Source organism: Microcebus murinus, chromosome 8, assembly GCF_040939455.1.
Source record: "Microcebus murinus isolate Inina chromosome 8, M.murinus_Inina_mat1.0, whole genome shotgun sequence".
Lineage (NCBI taxonomy): Eukaryota > Metazoa > Chordata > Mammalia > Primates > Cheirogaleidae > Microcebus > Microcebus murinus.
Window position 1 is genome coordinate 101406027 of NC_134111.1, and position 22047 is coordinate 101428073.

At 40.7% G+C, this 22047-nt stretch overlaps 1 protein-coding gene across 3 annotated transcripts in view; it reads left to right on the forward strand.

Moving 5' to 3' along the window:
• Positions 1-22047, forward strand: part of LOC105886128 (UDP-glucuronosyltransferase 1A1) — a 119213-nt gene that overhangs the window by 30266 nt on the left and 66900 nt on the right. The window contains exon 1 of one of the 3 annotated variants that reach the window (XM_076006062.1): positions 2075-4233. The exons of 1 other annotated variant lie outside the window; for it this stretch is intronic. In XM_076006062.1, the coding sequence (XP_075862177.1) occupies positions 3379-4233 (855 nt within the window). In that variant the 5' untranslated portion in view covers positions 2075-3378. Of the gene's footprint in view, positions 1-2074; positions 4234-12998; positions 13924-22047 lie in introns of those variants that run through there. One more of the 3 variants, XM_076006064.1, reaches the window with a different exon arrangement.

A 22047-nucleotide genomic window follows, 5' to 3' on the forward strand; every position in this document is an offset into this window, starting at 1 on the left:
TCCTTCATGGAACAAATGTCCATGGAGACCCTCTGTGTGCCTGGCCGAGTGCTGGGAACACGGCCCTAGTCAAATGAACGTGGCTTTGCCTGTGTAATAGAGAGGAAGATGATCAGTTATAAACTGTGAAAATACTTTGAAAGAACAGTAAATGGTGCAAAGAGATGTGATGGTTGGGGTCTGGCAGGATGGGAGGGGCAAGGCTGGGAGCTGTTGGGGAGCAGTGTGCCCAGCAGAGGAGACAGTAGGTGCAGCATGAAGCCAAAAGCCTCGAGTTCTTTCATGTTTGACCTGCAGCACATTATGTCCCGTCAATCCTGTGTCTCTTTACTACAGTAGACATGGGTAAATGAAGTCCTAGTGTATTTCTTTTCTAAATGATCCCTTGTCATGGCTTATTTAATGGCCTGTGCCCCTCCCCACTGCTCCTGTGCTCTTGGGACCACCCCCTACATTGTTATAGCTCCCCTGGGAAGCCATAGCCCACCTGCGGTGTCAGGCTGGGCCAGGCACACTGCCCTGAACTGTCCTGTTGTCTGTGGGTGATTTGGCATCTGGGCCCAGAGCACTCTGCCTTCTGCAGCCCCCACCCCACAGCCTGTCGAGTGGATTTCTTTTTCTTGCTTTACTGCACTGCAGAGAATCTCAAGAACAATTTTCAGTAGAAGTAGTAAAATCATCCACCTTAGACACGCGTCTGACCTCAGGACTGGAACATTCAGTCATTCACCATTAAGTATGATGTTAGCTGACGGTTTTTCAGAGATGCCCTTTATTAAGTGGAGAAACTCCTTTTATTTACCGATTGTGCTAAGACTTTTTATCAGGAATGGATTTTGAATTTTGTCAAATACTTTTTCTATCCTTATTGAGATGATTATATCATTTTACTTTTTCAATGGATTTATGTGGTGTGTTGCCTAGACTGATTGTGTTTTTAGTTATTTACTTCATTGTGAATGTTGGAAAAAATACTCATAACGTAACATGTATCATCTCAACCCTTTGAAGTGTACAGTTCAATATTGAATATATACAAATGACACCTTTCATTTCCAAAACTCTTTTACCTTCCCAAAGTGAACCTTAGGACCTCTTAAATAATAGCTCCCTATTACCCTTTCTTCCAGCACTTGGCAACCAGCATCAACTTTGTGATTCTAGAGTCTGACTATGTTAGGTGCCTCATGAAAATGGAATCAGATAGTATTCGTCTTTTTGTGACTGGGTTATTTGGCTCAGCAAAATGTCTTCTGGGTTCATGCATGTTGCAGCATGTGCCATAATTTTCTTCCTTTCAGGCTGGATAATATTCCATTGTGTATATCTGCCACCTGTTGCCTATTCTTTCATCAACACGTAGATACCTGGGTTGCTTCCACCTCTTGGCTATTATGAAGGATGCTGCTATGAACTTGGCACGACAACCTGGTTTGATTTTTAGCATTGAACCAGCCTTTCATTCTTGAGATAAACCCCACGCGGTTATACTGTAGTATCATTTTATTTATTACATATTTTTATATATTATGGAATTAGATTTACTAAAATTTTGTTTAGAAGTTTTGCATCTAAGGTGATGATAGTCTGTAGTTTTTCTTTCCCTGAAAGTTATTATGTGATTTCGGAATGGTGGGAGTGCTGCTGTCATAGAATGAATTAGGCAGTTCCTCTGCTCCTGTTGTATGGACTAGACAGTGAGGAACTGGGATTATTTCTTCCCTCCATGTTTGGTAGAATTCATCAGTGAAATCATCTGGACTGGATGAGTTTTTTGTGGGAAAGTATCAACTAGAAATTCAATTTCCACTCAAAAGGTACAGATTACTTCTATGTGGATTATTTATTTGTTCTTATGTAAATTCTGATAGCTTGTATATTTTAAGGAATTTGTCCATATCATTTAAATGGTAGAATTTATTGTCATAAATGTGTTGATGACATTGTCTTATAATCATTTCAATATCTGTAGACTCTGTGGTAATACTGCCTCTCTCATTTCCCTTTTTGGTAATTTATTTCTTCTCTCTCCTTTTTTTTTTTTTTCCTCATCAGTCTGGTTAGAGCTTTAGCAAGTTAACTGATCTCAATGAACCAGGCTTGATTTCATTGCTTTTCTCTTGTCTTTCTATTCTCTCGTTCATTGAGTTTGACTCTGACATCAGCCTTCAGGAAAGGTAGATCACTCACTTCCATTTTCATTTTTCAAAGACAATCATGTGAAAGTGCCCTAGTGGGCCAGGTAAATGGTGACTAAGCAAATTTCTACCAACAGGTGTCCTGAAGGAGCCATCTTTTGTTCCTGACTAGGATTATGCTCCTAGGTTGGCTGCAGAACCCCTCACTAACTGCTCTTAGGGTGTTACCTGACACACACCGAATGCCCACCCAGGAAGGTACCTAGGAAACCTGCACGGTGCAATTCAGTCCAGCGCAACAAACACTCCTGTGTCCTGTCTCTGTGCAAGGCACAGCGTGGGTACTGTGGAAGGAGAAGGAAACATGAACAGCATATCCCCTGACTGAGGAGTGCTCAGCAGAGTGGGGGAGACCAGTCCGTGCTGAAGGAGGGCAGCACGAGGTGATGGGGTGAGCCCACAGCAGAGGTCCACACCTCTGGCTGGAATGGGGACGTATGGAGGACAGAGAGGAATCCCAGCAGAGTGCTCAGGCAGCACTGGGCAGGTGACCGCCCACTGCATGCAGCGAATCTGAGGGAAGCAGTTGAAATAGAGCCAGTCACTCTCCATCAGATCCCAGGATCCGGCGGGTAGGAGGGGTTGTGCACCTTGTTCAGCATTTCAGAGGCCTCAGGGGGTTGGAAATGGAGGAAGAGAAGCAGCGATGCCCATGCATGGCACAGACACTCGGGAACAACAGCTTCCTGCCAGTTAGGAGTCACTGCTCAGGGCCTTGCTGTCTGTCCTTGGAGCAGGAGATGCCAATTTCTTTCTAGGCAGAGAGTGTTCTTGTAGCCTAAGGATAAAATCCAAATTTCCTAAACCCAGCTTTATTGTTGTATTTATCTTCTCTCCTTTTTAATTTTCTGTTTTTTTTCTCTCTTTTTATCTTTGCGTTGTCAAAGTCCAAAGCGTTGCTGAATAATTTTGTTTGTAAAGTTTCATTGCAGTACTGGGCATGGTCTATTTCTAAGGCAAAGGTAATAAGCTAGTCTTACCTGGAGAACATACAAGTGTGTATCTCAGCAGATATTATCGCCCTAATGAGTAAATCATTGGCCATGTGTGTGGCTTTTTAATCAACATGTGAGTACACGCCCTGTGTTGGGTGCAGCTTTGTGCCTGCACTTCTCCTGCCTGCTGCGTTACACGAGCTGGGGATCCAGGTGGCTGGGTTGCTCCGGGCTGCGGTTCTGCCATGGCTCCTGCGGCGCTGCCCGGGCCCCTGGCCCTGTGTGTGTGTCTGCTGCTGACGTCCGGCCTGGCCGAGGCAGGCAAGCTGCTGGTGGTGCCGGTGGACGGCAGCCACTGGTTTTCCATGCGGTCCGTGGTGGAGAAACTCATCCACAAAGGGCACGAGCTGGTTGTGGTCATTCCAGACGTGAGTTGGCAACTGGGACCAACACTGAATTGTACAGTGAAGACTTATAAAACTTCTCACACCCTGGAAGATTTGAACCATCATTTGATGGATTTTAACAAAGTTCACTGGAAAACTCGAATACAACGCTTATCTTCCCTATTACAGAATTCATCCATGGGTTTATTTGATTTATTTTTTTCACGCTGCAGGAATTTGTTTAATGACAAAAAATTAGTAGAATACTTAAAAGAGAGTTCTTTTGATGCTGTATTTCTGGATCCTTTTGATCTATGTGGCTTAATCGTTGCCAAGTACTTTTCACTACCCTCTGTGGTCTTCAGCCGGGGAATATTTTGTCATTATCTTGAGGAAGGTGCCCAGTGCCCGGCTCCTCTTTCTTATGTTCCCAGAATGATCTTAGGGTTCTCAGATGCCATGACTTTCAAGGAAAGAGTACAGAACCATATCTTCCATTTGGGGGCTCATTTAGTTTGCCCCCATTTTTTAAAAACGGGGTTAGAAGTTGCCTCTGAAATCCTCCAGACACCTGTCACGGCGTATGATCTCTTCGGCCACACATCAATCTGGCTGTTGCGAACCGACTTTGTTTTGGACTATCCCAGGCCTGTGATGCCCAACATGATCTTCGTCGGTGGCATCAACTGCAAGCAGGGAAATCCACTGTCTGAGGTGAGATGTCTCTCTTGTAGCTCATGAGGATTAATCTGGTTTTGGACATTAAAAAAAAAAAAGAAGAAAAAAAAAAAAGAATTCCTTCCTTAACTGTGATTATCGTTTTACATTTGTTGAATCTGGAATTTCTTATTAGTTTAACAAATTATTTTGTGCCAATTCAATTAATTGTTGCTTATCAAATTTTCTAATGCTGCCCTCATATATATATATATATATATATATATATATATATATATAATTGTAAATAATATCCAGCTTGCATTTTTCAATACTGTTTTTGGAAAAATAAGGAAAAATACAGTAAGAAATGAAACTTCTTTTTTTTGCTAATCCTGTGCCTCCCCCTATGGGGAAAACGCTTAGTAGTTTTGTATGCACCTTTTTAAATTTTTTGAAATCATTTTCTACATATCCATATAGCCACTGTAAATTCTTAGTCTATTTAATTAAAATAAATTCTAGTATAGCACTTGAACATATCATTCTTTACCTTGTATTTTTTTACTTGCCAATAAATCACAGATGCCTTTATAGGCCAATATGTACAGATTTGACAAATATTTTCATAATCCTAGAGAAATCCTTAGTTTGGACGCAACATACCTTTATCAATCAATCAATATTGTTAATGATGTAGGCTTTTTCCTCTTTTTTCTTCTGTGAACAAGACTGCAGTAAACATTCTAAACTACTTTCTTTATATTCATGTATTTCCATAGTCTCGCTTTTATCTCAGTTGGCTAGAGACTTTTAGGTGGGGTTTCTGGGTTCTCATTAATTGAGGAACTTGGCATGTTTTTGTTATTAAGTCTGTTTTGGAATAGTACTCAGTATTTATTCACATCTTGTTTTTGATCAGTAAGTAAAATATTGTACTTTATATAAGTATATTTTCTTATGAAAATTTATTCCTAGGCATTTTATTATTTTTGAAACTATGTTGCACAGAGTAGTTATTCCATTTCTATTTGAACTGACTATGGGTAATTAAATTATAGCTTTGGTTTTTGCACATTTATCTTGCATCTATTCATTCCTCTTAATATTAAATAGTATGTAAGATTGATTAGGTATACAATATCATCTGTCAATAATTCACTCCAATGATATTTATAGCACTTATTTTGCCTTATTATTGAATAATATTGTTGGTCTAGCCAATTTAAGTTGGGATTCTGTCCCTCACACTTGAAAAGGCTTGAAAAATACAAGTGTAAGATTCAAGGCAAATGTACAGTTGCTAAATCCAGGAGAAACACCTGGTATCTCATCTCAGTATATTATCTTCTTTGGGATGGACAATGCATTTTTATCTAGTCTTCTGTCTTCTTACAAGTTCCATGGACTTTCTAACAAAGTCATATTCTCTCACAGATAGCTTAGCAGATGCTTAGGGAAAGAACAACTTTTCAGCCAACACATGGAAAAGTGAAATAATGCTCTTTCTAAAAAGTGAAAAGAGGACAGCTTCAAAATTGACTACGGTTTCAATTTACATGCCTTTCAGAATCAGCTGTGACTTTTTGCTCTTGGCAAGAATGGGCAGGAGGTGCAAATTGCAGGACTGTAAGAGACTGAGCCTGTCAACGCTCCTCTTCCCTTTCCCCTCCATGAATCCCAGCACCAAGCATCACCAGGGTCTGGCTTCACCCTGCCTACAGTCAAGAGATGTCCCTGCAATTTCCTGGGTCACCCAGAAGAGTTTAGAGATATAGAAAGCTGCATATGACTTTATATAACCTATCATGGAGCTATCTATAAAATATGAAATATATTGAACACAATATAGTTTTTTATATTTTTGGTTATATACTCATCTTTAATGATACATGACATAGTGATATGTATCTATTAAGTGATACATATGTATAAAATGTTTTATGGATGTGGAAGGTTATATATTAATGTACATATTTATAAGTCTAAAGGAAGCTGAATTGTCAAAGAGGAATTCATATTCCAAAGAGCCCACGATACAGCACAGCACAAAGTCAATTTCCCGGAAACACTCTGGACTCTACATTTCCCCTGCCTTGTTACAGACGGCAGGCTGTCTCTTAGAAGACCATACCCTGTGTTCTTTCTTGCACGGGAACAGGAGTCATAGTTTGAATCTCATTTGTGTGAGAAAAAACAGTGCACATTGATAGAGTGCATGTTGTGTGTGTGTGTGCGCACAGGCATTTGTGTGAGTTGCCTTGGGCCCTACCTAGAAGATTTTCCTGAGGGTCTCTTGTAACAAAATCTCATTGAGTATATTCAGGGGAATTATATCCAGTGAAATAATTAAATTCTTTAAATAGGATGATAGGTCAGGTTTCGGGACAAAATTAAAATCGTTTTAATGGGGAAAAATGAAAATCAGTTCCTGTCTTTTTCAATTTTGGTGAGTTCCAGCAGTCTTGATGACTGGGTGGAATTCAAGTTCAATCTACACAATTTGGGGCAGGTGTAGTGCTAGAGACCTGGGGTGGGCCGTGGAAACACAGCAATAACACACCTGCGCTTCCCTCACTACTCTCAGATTCTGGTTCCAATGTTAATTCAAAGTTAGCTGTTGGTGGGTGAGTCCAAGTCCTCCCATCAAGATTACGTCTTTCAACTTTTTATTATCAAAGTTTTCAAACTTACATGAAAGACAGAGTATGTATGAGGAGCACCCATAGATTTCCCGTTAGGTTAAATAATTTTCAATATTTTGCTGTACTGATTCATCTATCTGCTATTTTCTTTCTAAGAACATTTTTGGCTGTCATGTTTTAAAGTAAATTCTTGACATGCCATTCCATCCCTCAATACTTCACTAAGTATAATAAATAATGACAATTTGTTACATAACCACAATATCCTTATCACACTTAACACAATTAATAATTCCTTAATATTATCTAATTTCTAGTCCATAATTCAATTTCCTCAAGTTGTCTGGAAAAAAACTGTCATTTGCATTCAGATCAAAGAAATAGAATTGAGAATCCAGAAATAAACCAATACATCCTTGGGCAATAGATTTTTTGACGAGGGTACCAAGACCATGCAAATGAGAAAGAACAGTCTCCTCTACACATAGTGCAGGACAACTGCACGTCCATATGTAAAAGGATGAAGGTGGACCCTTACCCTATCCCATGCACAAACGTTAGCTTGAAATGGAACAAAGACCTACATAGAAAAGCTAAAACTGTGAAACTGTTAGAAGAAAATACTGGGGCAGATCTCCATGACCTTGGATGCGGCAATGATTTTTTAGATATGACAGCAAAAAGCACAAGAAAAAAAAGCAAAAAAATAGGTAAATTTGACTTCTTCAAAGTGAAAAATGTATGTGTATCAAAAGACACTGGGAAGAGAGTGAAAAGAGAAACCATGTGGGCTGACGAAGATGTATACCTGCACACGCTTGCTTGCTGTAGAGGCCCCTCCCAGAAGGATCCTAGTTTCTGCTTTGCTGTGGAACTTCCTGACAGGTGAGCCCAGCCGGAGCTGCCATGTGCCTTAGCAGCTTCCCCCTCTGTAGCTCTCTGAGCTCCCTGGCGTCACAGGTTGAGTGGATCACTGCTGCTTCCCTTTGCCACTTCTCCCTGCTCTCCCTACCCTGAGAACACGATGGCAAACACCACACACCACCTCTTTGGCCCACTCCAGATGTTTGGGGGGTGCTCTGTGGCCTGCCACCCCCAAGCAGCCATCAATGGCCCCCATGATCCTGCTTTGACTCAGGTCACTGGCCTTATTTTATGCATCTGCCCAGCTCTCCTTTCTCCAACTTCCAGCTATTTTTCCTGTCCACTCCATTACTTTTTTCTAGCTCCTTCCTCACTCTAATCTTTCCTCTGTGTCACTTGCTCAGCATGAACACTGCCCCAGAGAGGTCAAAGGGGAAAGGGCATCTCACTGCCTGACGGATACTGGGAAGTTTTCGGTAATTATTAAACAAGATAGGAACTTGTACCCAGAGTCGTGGTTGGATCCTAGAGTACGATAGGAGGAGATTCAACGCACTCAGATTATCTTCCATAAGAACATGAGATTCTAAATAGGTGACATGGGGAGAAAATATTCCACTACACTGAGCAGTTCAAATGTAAAGCTGCATGAAGAAATATCAGAATGAGTGCAGATGCCTGGCATGTGACCATGAATCAGCAATAGCCATGACTGGGTGGGTGGCATGCATTTTCTAGGACAATCATTTCCAATTTCCACAATGTTAGTAATATTCATCATACTTTCAGGCTTTCTTCAAAACGACATGACCAGATGTCAACATTCTCTTCTTGAAGCAAGCCTCCCACGAATTATTTCATCTTCAGATGGGTGGACTGTTCCCTTAGGGAGACTTCACACATTAAATTTAAAGGAAGCAAACAGATACTGGCTACTTACCACTGCGGCAGGTGCTGCCCTTACACAGATGCCAGCATGATCTGTGGGCCTACTTTGCAAACGATGAAACTGAGGCATGGAGAGTTTGAATGACTCACCCAAGGTCATGACTCTAGAAAGGGGGAGGCCAGGATTCAAATCCAGACATTCTTTTTTAAATATGGAGATGTAATTCAATACTATACAATTTATATGTTAAAATGTACAGTTCAGTGGTTTTTAGTATATTCACAGAAATGAGCAACCATCACCACTATCTAATTCCAGATCATTTTCCTCACCCCAGACAGAAGCCCCATGCCCACTGGCAGTCACTCCCCCTTTGTCCCCATTCTCCTAGCCCTGGGCACAAATTTACTTTCTGTCTCTATGAATTTGCTTATTCTGGGCATTCCATAGAAATGGAATCACAATACGTGGTCATTTATGACTGGCTTCTTTCACTTAGTGTCATGGTTCGTTTGTAGCATGAATCAGCATTTCATTCCTTCTCACGCCTGACTTGTATTCTGGTATAGGGATACACCACATTCATTAATCCATTTGTTAGTTGATGGACATTTGGTTGTTTCCATGTTTCAGCCATGAAAAATTAATGCTGCTGTGAACCTCTGTGCACAAGGAACCCTGACACTTTGATTTTAGAGCCTGTATGCACAACAACTACTACCCTTGACTGCCTCCCTGTGCAGACAGGAAACTTCTTAGAAATGTCCCACCTGTGGACTGTTGGTAGTGTCATACTCAGTGCAATGTGCCCTGGGGGGCTATGACTTACATCACATGGTCTATCAGCCTGTATGTAGCAGACATGAGTTGGCTTTGGCTACAGAGTACCATGCAGCTGGTTGTGTCCTATTATTTGATATTAAAGATCCTTCATGGAACAAATGTCCATGGAGACCCTCTGTGTGCCTGGCCAAGTGCTGGGAACATGGCCCTAGTCAAATGAACGTGGCTTGGCCTGTGTAATAGAGAGGAAGATGATCAGTTATAAATTGCGAAAATACTTTGGAAGAAAAGTAAAAGATGCAAAGAGACGTGATGTTCAGGGCCTGGCAGGATGGGGAGGACCACTGCTGGGAGCAGTTGGGGAGCAGTGTGGCAAGCAGAGGAGATGGCAGGTGTGTCACGAAACCAAAGAACATGAGTCCTTTAACGTTTGGAACTGTGGCACATTATCTCCTGTCACTCCTGTGTCTCTTTACCACAGTAGACATGGGCAAGTGAAGTCCTAGTGTATTTCTTTTCTAAATGGTCCCTTGTCATGGCTTATTTAATAGCCTATGCCTCTCCCCACTGCTCCTGTCATCCTGGGACCACTGCCTACACTGTTACAGCCCCCCTGGGAAGTCATAGCCCTCTTGACATGTCCAGCTGGGCCAGCCACACTGCCCTGAACTGGCCTGTCCCACCTGTGTGTGATTTGGCTGGGTCCAGAGCACTCTGACTTCTGTAGCCCACACTCCACAGCCTGTCAAGTGGATTTCTTTTTCTTGCTTTACTGCACTGGAGAGAAGCTCAAGAACAATTTCGAATTGAAGTAGTAAAAGCTACCACCCTGGACACGCATCTGAATTGAGCAGTGGAACATTCAGTCATTCGCCATTAAGTATGATGTTAGCTGAGGGTTTTTCAGAGATGCCCTTTATTAAGTGGAGAAACTCCTCTTATTTACTGATTGTGCTTAAGACTTTTTATCAGGAATGGATTTTGAATTTTGTCAAATACTTTTTCTATCCTTATTGAGATGATTATATCATTTTACTTTTTTAATGGATTTATGTGGTGTGTTGCCTTGATTGATTTTGTGATTTTAGTTATTTATTTCATTGTGAATGTTGGAAAAATACTCATAACGTAACATTTATCATCTCAAGCCTTTGAAGAGTACAGTTCAATACTGAATATATTCACATTACAAATAACACTATTCATTTCCCAAACTCTTTTACCTTCCCAAACTGAACCTCTGTACGTCTTAAACAATAACTCCCCATTACCTCTCCTTCCAGCCCTTCCATCACTCTGTGATTGTGTGAGTTTGACTAGGTTAGGTGCCTCATGAAAATGGAATCAGATAGTATTTGCCTTTTGGTAACTGGCTTATATGACTCAGCAAAATGTCTCTTGGGTTCATGCATGTTGTAGCATGTGTCAGAATTTTCTTCCTTTGAGGCTGGATAATATTCCATTGTATATATCTGCCACCTGTTGCCTATTCTTTCATCTGCACATGTACACATGGGTTGCTTCCACCTCTGGGCTATCTGAAGGATGCTGCTATGAACCTGGCCCAACAACCCTGATTGATGTTTAGCATTGAACCAGCCTTTCATTCTTGAGATAAACCTCAGTTGATTATACTATATTCTCTTTTTATTTATTATATATTTTTCTATATTATGGAATTAGATTTACTAAAATTTTGGAAGCTTTGCATCTATGTTGATGAGGGTCTGTAGTTTTTCTGTCTTTGAATGTCTTTATGTGATTTCGGAACTGTGGGAGTGCCGGTGTCATGGAATGAATTAGGCAGTTCCTCTGCTCCTGTTGTATGGACTAGACAGTGAGGAACTGGGATTATTTCTTCCCTCCATGTTTCGTAGAATTCATCAGTGAAATTATCCGGGTTGAAAGTATGATTTGGGGGAAAATTTGAATAGAAATTCAATTTCCATGCAAAAGATTTAGGTTATCTCCCTGTGGGTTATTTACCAATATTTGTTATTGTGTAAATTCTGGTAGTTTCTGTATCTTAAAAGAATTTGTCCATATCATTTAAGTTGTAGAATTTATTGTCATAAACATTCATGATATTCACTTACTATCATTTTGGTGTCTGTAGACTCTGTGGTGATACTGCTTCTCTCGTCCCCTTCTTTGGTAGTTTATTTCTTCTCTTTTTTTTCTCTGCTCTGTCTGGGTAGAGCTTTAGCAAGTTAATTGAGCTCAATGAACCAGCTCTGATTTCATTGCTTTGCTCTATTTTCTTTCAGTTTACTAGTTCTCTGATTTCTCTTCTGATTTTTGCCTTTAGGGAATGTAGATGGCTCACTTCTGATTTCATTTCTCAAAGACTATCACGTGAACGTGCCCCAGAAAACAAGGTAAATGTGACTAATCAAATGTCTACTGACAATTAGGGTATCCCACAAGGAGCCATGTTTTCTTACTGACAAGGATTATATTCCTGGCACCACCAGCAGGGCTGAGGAAACTATGGCCTTGTGATTTCAAGAGTTTTTTCTTTTTATGCATCAAAGGACACAAGAAAAGCTTCATCTTTCTCTGCTGCACCTCATTTAATAAAAGGATTTGTTGTGTTAAATTTGGATTCAGTCAAAAGGCGGCATTTACAGACCTAGAAGCCCACATGTGGCCTTAAGACCACGGGTTCCCCACCCTCTCTTACCTGACACACGCGGGTTTGCGCACCCAGGAAGGTACCCAGGAAACCTGCACGGTGCAATTCGTCCAGTGCAACAAACACTCCTGTGTCCTGTCTCTGTGCAAGGCACAGCGTGGGTACTGTGGAGGGAGAAGGAAACATGAACAGCATATCCCCTGACCTCAAGGAGTGCTCAGCAGAGTGGGGAGACCAGTCCGTGCTGAAGGAGGGCAGCACGAGGTGATGGGGTGAGCCCACAGCAGAGGTCCACACCTCTGGCTGGAATGGGGACGTATGGAGGACAGAGAGGAATCCCAGCAGAGTGCTCAGGCAGCACTGGGCAGGTGACCGCCCACTGCATGCAGCGAATCTGAGGGAAGCAGTTGAAAATAGAGCCAGTCACTCTCCATCAGATCCCAGGATCCGGCGGGTAGGAGGGGTTGTGCACCTTGTTCAGCATTTCAGAGGCCTCAGGGGGTTGGAAATGGAGGAAGAGAAGCAGCGATGCCCATGCATGGCACAGACACTCGGGAACAAACCTTTCTGCCAGTTAGGAGTCACTGCTCAGGGCCTTGCTGTCTGTCCTTGGAGCAGGAGATGCCAATTTCTTTCCGGCCAGAGAGTGTTTTGTAGTCTCAGGATAAAACATAAATTTTGTTTTGGGACAAATTTCTTAAACACAAGGTTTAGTCTTGTATTTATTTTCTCTCACTTTTAAGGTATTTATTTTCTCTTCTTTTTGTCTTTCTGATTTGTCAAAGTCCAAAGCATTGCTGAATAATTTTGTTTGAAATGTCACATTGTGGTACTGGGCACAGTCCATTTCTAAGGCAAGGGTAACAAGCTAGTCTTATATGGAAAACATACAAGTGTGTATCCCAGCAGATATTATGGTCCTTATGAGTAAATCATTGGCCATGTGTGTGGCTTTTTAATCAACATGTGAGTACACGCCCTGTGTTGGGTGCAGCTTTTATGCCCGCACTTCTTCCGCCTGCTGCGTTACACGAGCTGGGGATCCAGGCGGCTGGGTTGCTCCGGGCTGCGGTTCTGCCATGGCTCCTGCGGCGCTGCCCGGGCCCCTGGCCCTGTGTGTGTGTCTGCTGCTGATGTCCGGCCTGGCCGAGGCAGGCAAGCTGCTGGTGGTGCCCATGGACGGCAGCCACTGGTTTTCCATGCGGTCCGTGGTGGAGAGACTCATCCACAAAGGGCACGAGCTGGTTGTGGTCATTCCGGACGTGAGTTGGCAACTGGGACAATCACTGAGTTTTACAGTGAAGACTTATAAAACTTCTCACACACTGGAGGATTTGAACCATGAGTTTATGAGTTTTGCCGACGCTCAATGGAAAAATCGGGGACAAACTTTACATTCCTTTACGACTCAAGCAAGAGGTTTTTTTAAAATTGTTCTTTCACACTGTAGGAGTTTGTTTAATGACAAAAAATTAGTAGAATACCTAAAAAAGAGTTCTTTTGATGCTGTGTTTCTAGATCCTTTTGATCTGTGTGGCTTAATCGTTGCCAAATATTTCTCGCTCCCCTCTGTGGTCTTCACCAGGGGAGTATCTTGTGGTTCTCTTGAGGAAGGTGCCCAGTGCCCGGCTGCTCTTTCTTATGTTCCCAGAATGCTGTTAGGATTCTCAGATGCCATGACTTTCAAGGAGAGAGTACGGAACTATATCTTCCACTTGGAGGAACATTTAGTTTGCCCCCATTTTTTAAAAACAGGGTTAGAAGTTGCCTCTGAAATCCTCCAGACACCTGTCACGGCGTATGACCTCTTCAGCCACACATCAATCTGGCTGCTGCGAACCGACTTTGTTTTGGACTATCCCAGGCCTGTGATGCCCAACATGATCTTCATTGGTGGCATCAACTGCAAGCAGGGAAAGCCCTTGCCTGAGGTGAGTTGTCTCTCCTTTAGCAAAATGGGCATAATCTGTCTTTGGACATTAAAAAAGAAAAAAAGATTCCTGCCTTAGCTGTGATTTCTCCTTTGCATTTTTTGGATTTGGAATTGTTTTTATTTTAACAAATTATTTTGTGCCGGTTCACTTAATTGGGAGTTAGCAAATATTATAAATCTGTCCCGCTGATGTGCATAGGTATACAATTGATATAGTTGTACATAATTTTTAGGCTGTATTGTTTGTAAATAGAAATGCAGTGTTTCTGTGTTGCCCAGGCTGGTCTCAAATTCCTGGGCTCAAACGATCTTCTTGCTTTAGCCTTTAGGGCAAATGAGATTACAGTCTTAATCCACTATGCCCCCCTTGAAGACTGGAATTTTTTTTTTTTTTTTTTTTGATACAGGGTCTCATTCTTTTGTCCGGGCTAGAGTGCAGTGCCATCATCATAGATCACTGCAACCTCAAAGCCCTGGACTTAAGCAATCCTCCTGCCTGAGCCTCCCAAGTCAATAGGACTACAGGCCCATGTCACCAAGCCCAGCTAATCTTTTTAAAATATTCTGTAGAGACGAGTTTGGCTCTGTTGCTCAGGCTGGTCTCAAACTCTTGGGCTCAAGTTGTCCTCCTGCCTTTGGTTCCAAAGTACTGGGACTACAGGTGTGGGCCACTACCCAGCTCAGGTTGCATTTTGTAAGTGTTTTTGGAAAAGTAATAAAGGACACAGTAAGAGAAGAAACTTTCCTTTTTTTGCTAATCCCATGCTACTACCTACAGTAAAATGCTCTTAGCACTCTTGTATGCATTGTTTTCAATTTTTGAAATCATGTTTTATAACTCCATATGGCCAATGTGAATTGTCACATCAATATTATTAAAGTATAACCTATTAATAATATCAGGCTGCACATGTTCTTGTTTACTTTGCACTTTTCACTTGCTGATAAATTATAGAATCGTGTGTAGCTGCTTTAGTTTTCACTTGTTATTTTCATAGGTATACTGGCCATTTGCATTTCCTCTTTTGTGAAATACATCTTGACATTCTTATTCATTTGTATGTAGCTGTTTGTCTTTTTATAACTCATAAGGCTGCTGAGTGTTAGGGATGTTAATCTATCGCTTTTTATATGTGCTGCAAGTATTTTTTCCTTGACTTTTCTTCATCTTTTGTTATACAGGGTTTTCATGGTTGGATAGTCACATTGGTTAACTTTTCCTTTAATGGTTTCCTAAAAGACCTTTTAGGTCTTTCTAAGCCCGAAATATATAAATGTTTTCTCCATATTATGTTTTAATGTTTTCAAATCTTCTAATGGTGATAGTATTATTTGTTTATACAATGAACACTTCAATCTATGCAAAGTGAAGATCTTTTTCTTTTCTCAATGGATAATCCATTGTCTTGATGCCATTTAATCAAAAATTCATTCTTTAGCCATTGAATTAAAATGCATCTTTATCAAATTTTAAATTTCTATCAATATATTTATTTGCATATGCTTCTGGGCTCTCTGTTTTGTCCCACTGATTTGTCTATTTATGCGCCAGCATCATATTTTGATTATACTAGTTTTGTAGTAAGTTTGCACATCTGGCAGGGCAAGCCCCATCCTAAATATTACTTTTCCAAATGTTCTTGGTGATCTTCATAATTTATTCTCCTTCATAAATTTAAAAATACTTTTGTCTTGTTTTAAAAACTGAAAAAAAAAACATTTAGGACTGTGTTATTATTACATTAAATATTTTTATTAATTGTGAAAGACTGACAACCTTTTATTATTACATCTTCCTATGCAGAAATATATATTAATTTCTATTTATCCAGATCTTGTTTTATGTCCATCTATAAAATTTTGCACCTCACATTAGTATTTTATCTTTCTTATTTAATAGAATTTATGCTAGGCCTTTATTATTTCCTAAACTTTTGTTCTCAGGGCAATTTTTCCATTTCTAGTTTGAACCAACTATCGATGATTCAAATACAGCTTTGGTTTTTGTTATTTTATTAGGGAGGGACTAAGTATCTTTATGTATTGTTCTGGCTTCTTCTAAAGTTCAGTAGACTTTGTAACAGTCACATTCTCTCATCATTGGCAGATGTTTGGTGAGTGACTTTCAGCCAACTCACTGGAAGTGAAATAATGCTCTAGAAAGCGGGAAGACTATAGTTTCAGGCCTTTCCCAATTAGGCATGACTTCCTTGGCAAGAGCAGGCAAGAAGATGCACATGTGACAGGACCCTTAGGAGGCTGAGCCTGGCAAAGGGCTCCTCTCACCTTTACCTTCCATGAGCCACAGCAGGGAGCACCACCCAGGGTCTGATGCGCCCTGCCCTCTAGCCAAGGGTGGGGCCCTGCAATTTCCTGGGTCACCCAGAGGGCTTCAGAGATACAGAAAGCCACATATAATATCCTAATTTTATATTACCTATCATATAGCTGTGTCTATAAGATGTGAAATGTAAGAAGCAATACATGGTTTCATACACGTTTGGCTATATATACCTATAAAATCTATGTAATAAATGATTTTATATACCTATTAAGGGGCATGTAAATGTAAAAGCTTGTATACTTGTGGATGGTTATATATGAATGCATATATCTATAATTATAATTATAAAGCAAGCTGAATTCTGACAGAAGACTTGATATTTCAAAGAGGGCTCTTTGGTAAAGAGCCTTGAATACAGCACAGCTGCAAAAGTCAATTTTGATGGAAAGACGTACAGATGCTGTACACCCTCCTGCCTTGTTTTGGATGGGCAGGCCGGGTCTGGGAAGAGTGTGCTGTGTGTCTCGCCTGCTGGAGAGCAGGAGTCAGAGTCTGAATCCATGTGTGTGATGAGGAGGGAACATGCTTGACTACAGAGTAACAGAGTCACTGTGACCCAGTCATAGTCTCTGTGTGTATGTGTGTCTGTGTGTGTGCCTGTGCACGTTGTTTGAGCATGTGCATGTCATATTCTCTATGTGTGTGTGTGCCTGTGCATGTGTGCTTGAGTGTACCCATGTGCATGTGTTTGCATATGGTGTGGCAGGCCCTACGTGGTAACAAAATACCATCGAGGTGACCAGGGGATTGTATCCAGTGATGTAATTGGATATAATACTTTGACAAGGATGGCAGACCATCACTCCAAAGGACATTAAGGTTGGTTTGATTTTCCAGATTTTTTCATTATTTGGTCAGTTCCAGCAGAATTCATGACTGGGTCTAGCTGGGAAGAATTCAGGTTGAGTCCACATAATCCAGGGCAGTTGTGGGAGACCTGGGGTGGGATGTGGTAACACAGCAATAATACACCTGTGCTTCCCTCACTTCTCTCACATGCTGGTTCCAATTTTAATTCAAATTTAGCTGTTAGTGGGTGATTCCAATTCCTCCCATCAAGATTCTGTCTTTTAACGTTTTACTATCAAAGTTTTCAAACTTACAGTGTGATGAGCACCCATAGATTTTCCATTAGGTAAAATTACTTTCAATATTTTCCTATGCTGATTCATCTATCCCCTATTTCCTTTCTAAGAACATTTTTGGCTGTCATGTTTTAAAGTAAATTCTTGACATGCTGGGTCGGGTGGCCAGGGAACCATACTTTGAGCAGCACTGTTTTAGACCCAAGCCAGTACCTTCACAGGAGCAGTGTTTAGTGAGAAATAAAAAATAATCAGAATCCTTTGATAAATGTGCTAAAGATACTACATGGTCATGAATACTGAAGAGTAAGTTAAGGCCAGGGCAAACTCCACTGTTAGCGACTTGTTTTCCTGGTAACCTTATGTTTTGGGAACATGGCAACAGTTCTCCCCGCTAGGGTGACAACTCCTGTTGGTTTGCCCAGAACAGTCCCAAGTTTATCCCTAGAAGTCCCACGTCCCAGGAGACTCCTCATTCCCAGGTGAACAGGGACAAGGGGTGGCTGTCACTGAAGCAGGGAAAGGTGGCCTCAGCAACACGAGTGCCAGAGGTGGTGAGACTTCAGGCTTTATCACTCTTCCATCTACTGCCTTTGCCCAGATGTCTGAAGGGTGACAAGTCCCTTCCATGCAAAAGTCAGGTTAGGAAAGAATGTAGAAATAGTCTACTGTTTCTCAGAAGGCTTACCAATAAGATAAATATTCTTTAATACACTTTTGTGTGTGTGTGCTGTATAGTGTATTCTTACAATAAAGCAACCTACAGGAAAGAAAATGTTGCTAAGACTATCAAAGGAAAAGAAGACTCATTTATTAACCATTAAGTAGAAGTGGATCATCATAAAGGTGTCCATCTTCATTGTCTTGACATGGAGTCCCCAGCAGAGAAAGAAGACAAGGACTTGGTCTTTCTGTGTCAGGAGTGGCAGAGGTGGAAGAGGTGGAGGGGCTGGAAGGGGAGGCAGGAGAGGCGGGCACACTTGGTTTAATTTACAGAAATACATCATAATTTCTATCTGACTTTTTTGCTTGTTTGTTCCTTAAAAAGGGCCTCTAGGCACTACCAATGCTCCTCCCACTGTTTGCCTCCCTTGCAGTGAGTGTCTGTAGCACAGAAGAGTCCTTGTCACAGAAGAGGTGAAGAGCAGTCTGGAATAACTGCAGCTCTTCTGCCAGATTGTTTAATGTGCATTTGGTTCTGGCACTGCTTCCTCTTCACCTTCTTCCTGAGCACCTGGCCCTGGTCCAGAGCACTTATCTCCAGCAAGTCATCTTCTGTTAACTGCTCAGTGTGCTGGGCACAAGCTCTTGAACTCCTCCAAGACCCATATGTTGAAACACTTTATGCCCCACCTTTTTTTCTGTTTTCTTTGGCCACATCCACAGTCTCCTCCGTAATTTTCTTGCACAACAGCTAGACAGTTTTTCTACAGCAGGAATCGAGGAATCGATGATTTCAGGATTGATGGCTTTCACAGCTTCTTGTATCAGAACAATGGCATCTTCAGTGGTGAAATCCTTCTGTGTTTTCCTGATGTTCTCTCTGTGGGGACCCTCTTCCATAGCGTCGCCAATCCTGTCCATACAGTGCTTTGTGCAATGAGCCCTAAAGGTCCTCATGGGCCCTGATCTAGAGGCTGAATTAGAGACATTGTGCTTGTGGCAAGTAGAGCACTTTGACCCCTTCCATGCTGAACTCATGGGGTTGTGGGTGGCCAGCAGCATTGTCCAATATCAAGAGAACTTTGACAAGCAGTCCCTTACTGGCAAGGTAGTTTCTGACTTCAGAGACAAAGCATTGATGGAACCCATCCAGAAACAGTGTCCTTGTCCAGACCTTCTATTGTACAACAAAAAGACTTATCTTTTCCTTGGGGGTTAGCATCTTTGCAGATAAGGGCAGCCCTGTTCATAAACCCAATGGCATTTGTAAACAGTGGAGTTAGGCTTTTCCTTCCTGCCCTAAATCCTGTAGCTTGCTTGTCTTCCTTAATAGTAAATGTTCTTTGTGCCTTTTTCCCCCCAGAATAGGGCACTTTCATGTGCATTAGAAATCTATTCCACCAGATATCCTTTCTCCTCAATGATTTCCTTAATGGCATATGGAAACTTGCCTGTTGCCTCTTGTCCAGCAAAAGCTGCTTCTCCTGTCATCTTGACATTTGAAGAGTCCAACCACTTTCTAAAATTATGAAATCACCTTTTATGGCATTAAATTCTCCAGCTTAAAATCCTTCACCTTTCTTTTTCTTTAAGTTGTCCTGTAATGTCTTTGCCTTCTCTGGCATCATATAGAGTCTACAGGTATGTCTTTCTTGTAGCAATCCTACATCCAAAAAAGGCTGCATTTGCCATACAAGATAAGAAGGCATTTCACAATAAGTGCAAGGTCTGGGTGCTTGCTGGTGTAGCTGCAGTAATGGCTGTTCATATTTCATGTGTGTGTGTGTTTGACAGTGGTCCTTATGCTGGAATCAATCATTTGGAAATGGTGGGCAAGCACAGCTGCAGACTTCAATCTACGGTACTTATCAAGTAATTCAACTTTTTCTTGTAATGCCATGACTTGTCTCTGATTCTTGGGAAAACTTCCAGCATCAGTAGTGGCAGTTTGTGTGGGTACCATGAGGTTAGTCAAGGTTTATAATACTGCCAATATTGCACCAAACATGATGAAAAATACTGGAGAACCAAAAATACTGGAGATCACTATTTAGTGTGATACACAATTTACTGTAGAAATGGATGCTCACATGGGGATGATTAGCATCACAGGACATTTCAAGCAGATACTGGCAACACTTTAGTTCCCTGCAGTGGCAACAAGAGGTGGGTGTGAATTTATCACAGTGCATACTACTGTTAATTGTGTGTCTTAAGGTTCATACAGCATCTTCACATTTATTTACATTTCTCTTCACAGAGAATGGCACCTTGTGCAGTCTGTGTTTGTGGGTATAAATCTGATAATTTTTTTATTTTGAAAAATCTGCCCATAAATGGAACCCTGCCATTCAAGTCTGTGTTGTTCAAGTTAGCTATACATACAAATAGCATTAATTTTTCTATATTGTATTGTGCAACCATGGTAAACTTACTTCTTAGTTCTAGGAGATTTTTGTACAGTTGCTTGGAATTTCTAAATAGATGGTCATCTTGTCTGTGAATGAGATCCTTTTCCTTTTCCTTTCCAATGTGACACTTTTTATTTCTTTTTCTTGCTTTACTATACTGGAGACAATCTCAAGACGAGTTTGAAGAGAAGTATTAAAAGCTCTCACCCTAGACATGCATCTGACCTGAGGACTGGAACATGCAGTCATTCACCATTACGTATGATAGCTGAGGATTTTTCAGAGATTCCCTTTGTTAAGTGGAGAAACGCCTTTTATTTATCAATTCTGCTAAGACTTTTTATCAGGAATGGATTTTGAATTTTGTCAAGTACTTTTTGTATCCTTATTGAGATGATTATATCATTTTACTTTTTCAGTGGATTTATGTGGTGTGTTACCTTGACTGATTTTGTGTTTTTAATTATTTACTTCATTCTGATTGTTGGGAAAATACTCATAATATAACATTTATCATTGCAACTATTTGAAATGTACAGTTCAATATGGAATATATTCACATTACAAATAACATCATTCATTTCCAAAACTCTTTTACCTTTGCAAAGAGAACTTTTGGACCTCTTAAACAATAGCTCCCCATCACCCCTCCTTCCAGCCCTTGGCAACCAGCATCAACTCTGTGATTCTGTGAGTCTATTTTAGGTGACTCATGAAAATGGAATCATACAGTATTTGTCTTTTGGTGACTGGCTTAACTCAGCAAAATGTCTTCTGGGTTCATCCATGTTGTAGCATGTGTCAGAATTTTCTTCCTTTAAGGCTGGATAATATTCCATTGTATATATCTGCCACCTGTTGCCTATTCATTCATCAGCACATGGACACCTGGGTTGCTTCCACCTCTTGGCTATTATGAATGATGCTGCTTTGAACTTGGCCCGACAACCTTGATTGATTTTTAACATGGAACCAACATTTCACTTTTGAGATAAATGCCAGTTTATTATAGTATATTATGTTTTTATATATTATATATTTTTCTATATTATGTAATTAGATTTGCTAAAATTTTGTTTAGAAGTTTTGCATCTATGGTGATGAGGGTCTATAGTTTTTCTTTTTTTGAATGTCTTTATGTGATTTCGGAACTGTGAGAGTGCTGGTGTCATGGAATGAATTAAGCAATTCCTCTGCTCCTGTTATATGGAGGAACTGGGATTATTTCTTCCCTCTATGTTTGGTAGAATGCATCAGTGAAATCATCTGGACTGGATGAGTTATTTGTGGGAAAATTTCAATTAGACATTCAATTTACACTCAAAAGATACAGATTACTTCTACGTGGGCTATTTATTTGTTCTTATGTAAATTCTGGTAGCTTGTGTCTCTTAATGAGTTTGTCCATATCATTTAAATTGTAGAATTTATTGTCATAAACATGTTGATGAAATTCTCTTATTATCATTTCAATATCTGTAGACTTTGTGGTGATACCACCTATCTCATTCCCCTCTTTGGTAATTTATTTCTTCTCCCTCCACTCCCTTTTTTTTCCCTGATCAGTCTGGTTAGAGTTTTAGCAAGTTAATTGATCTCAAAGAACCAGCTTTGGTTTT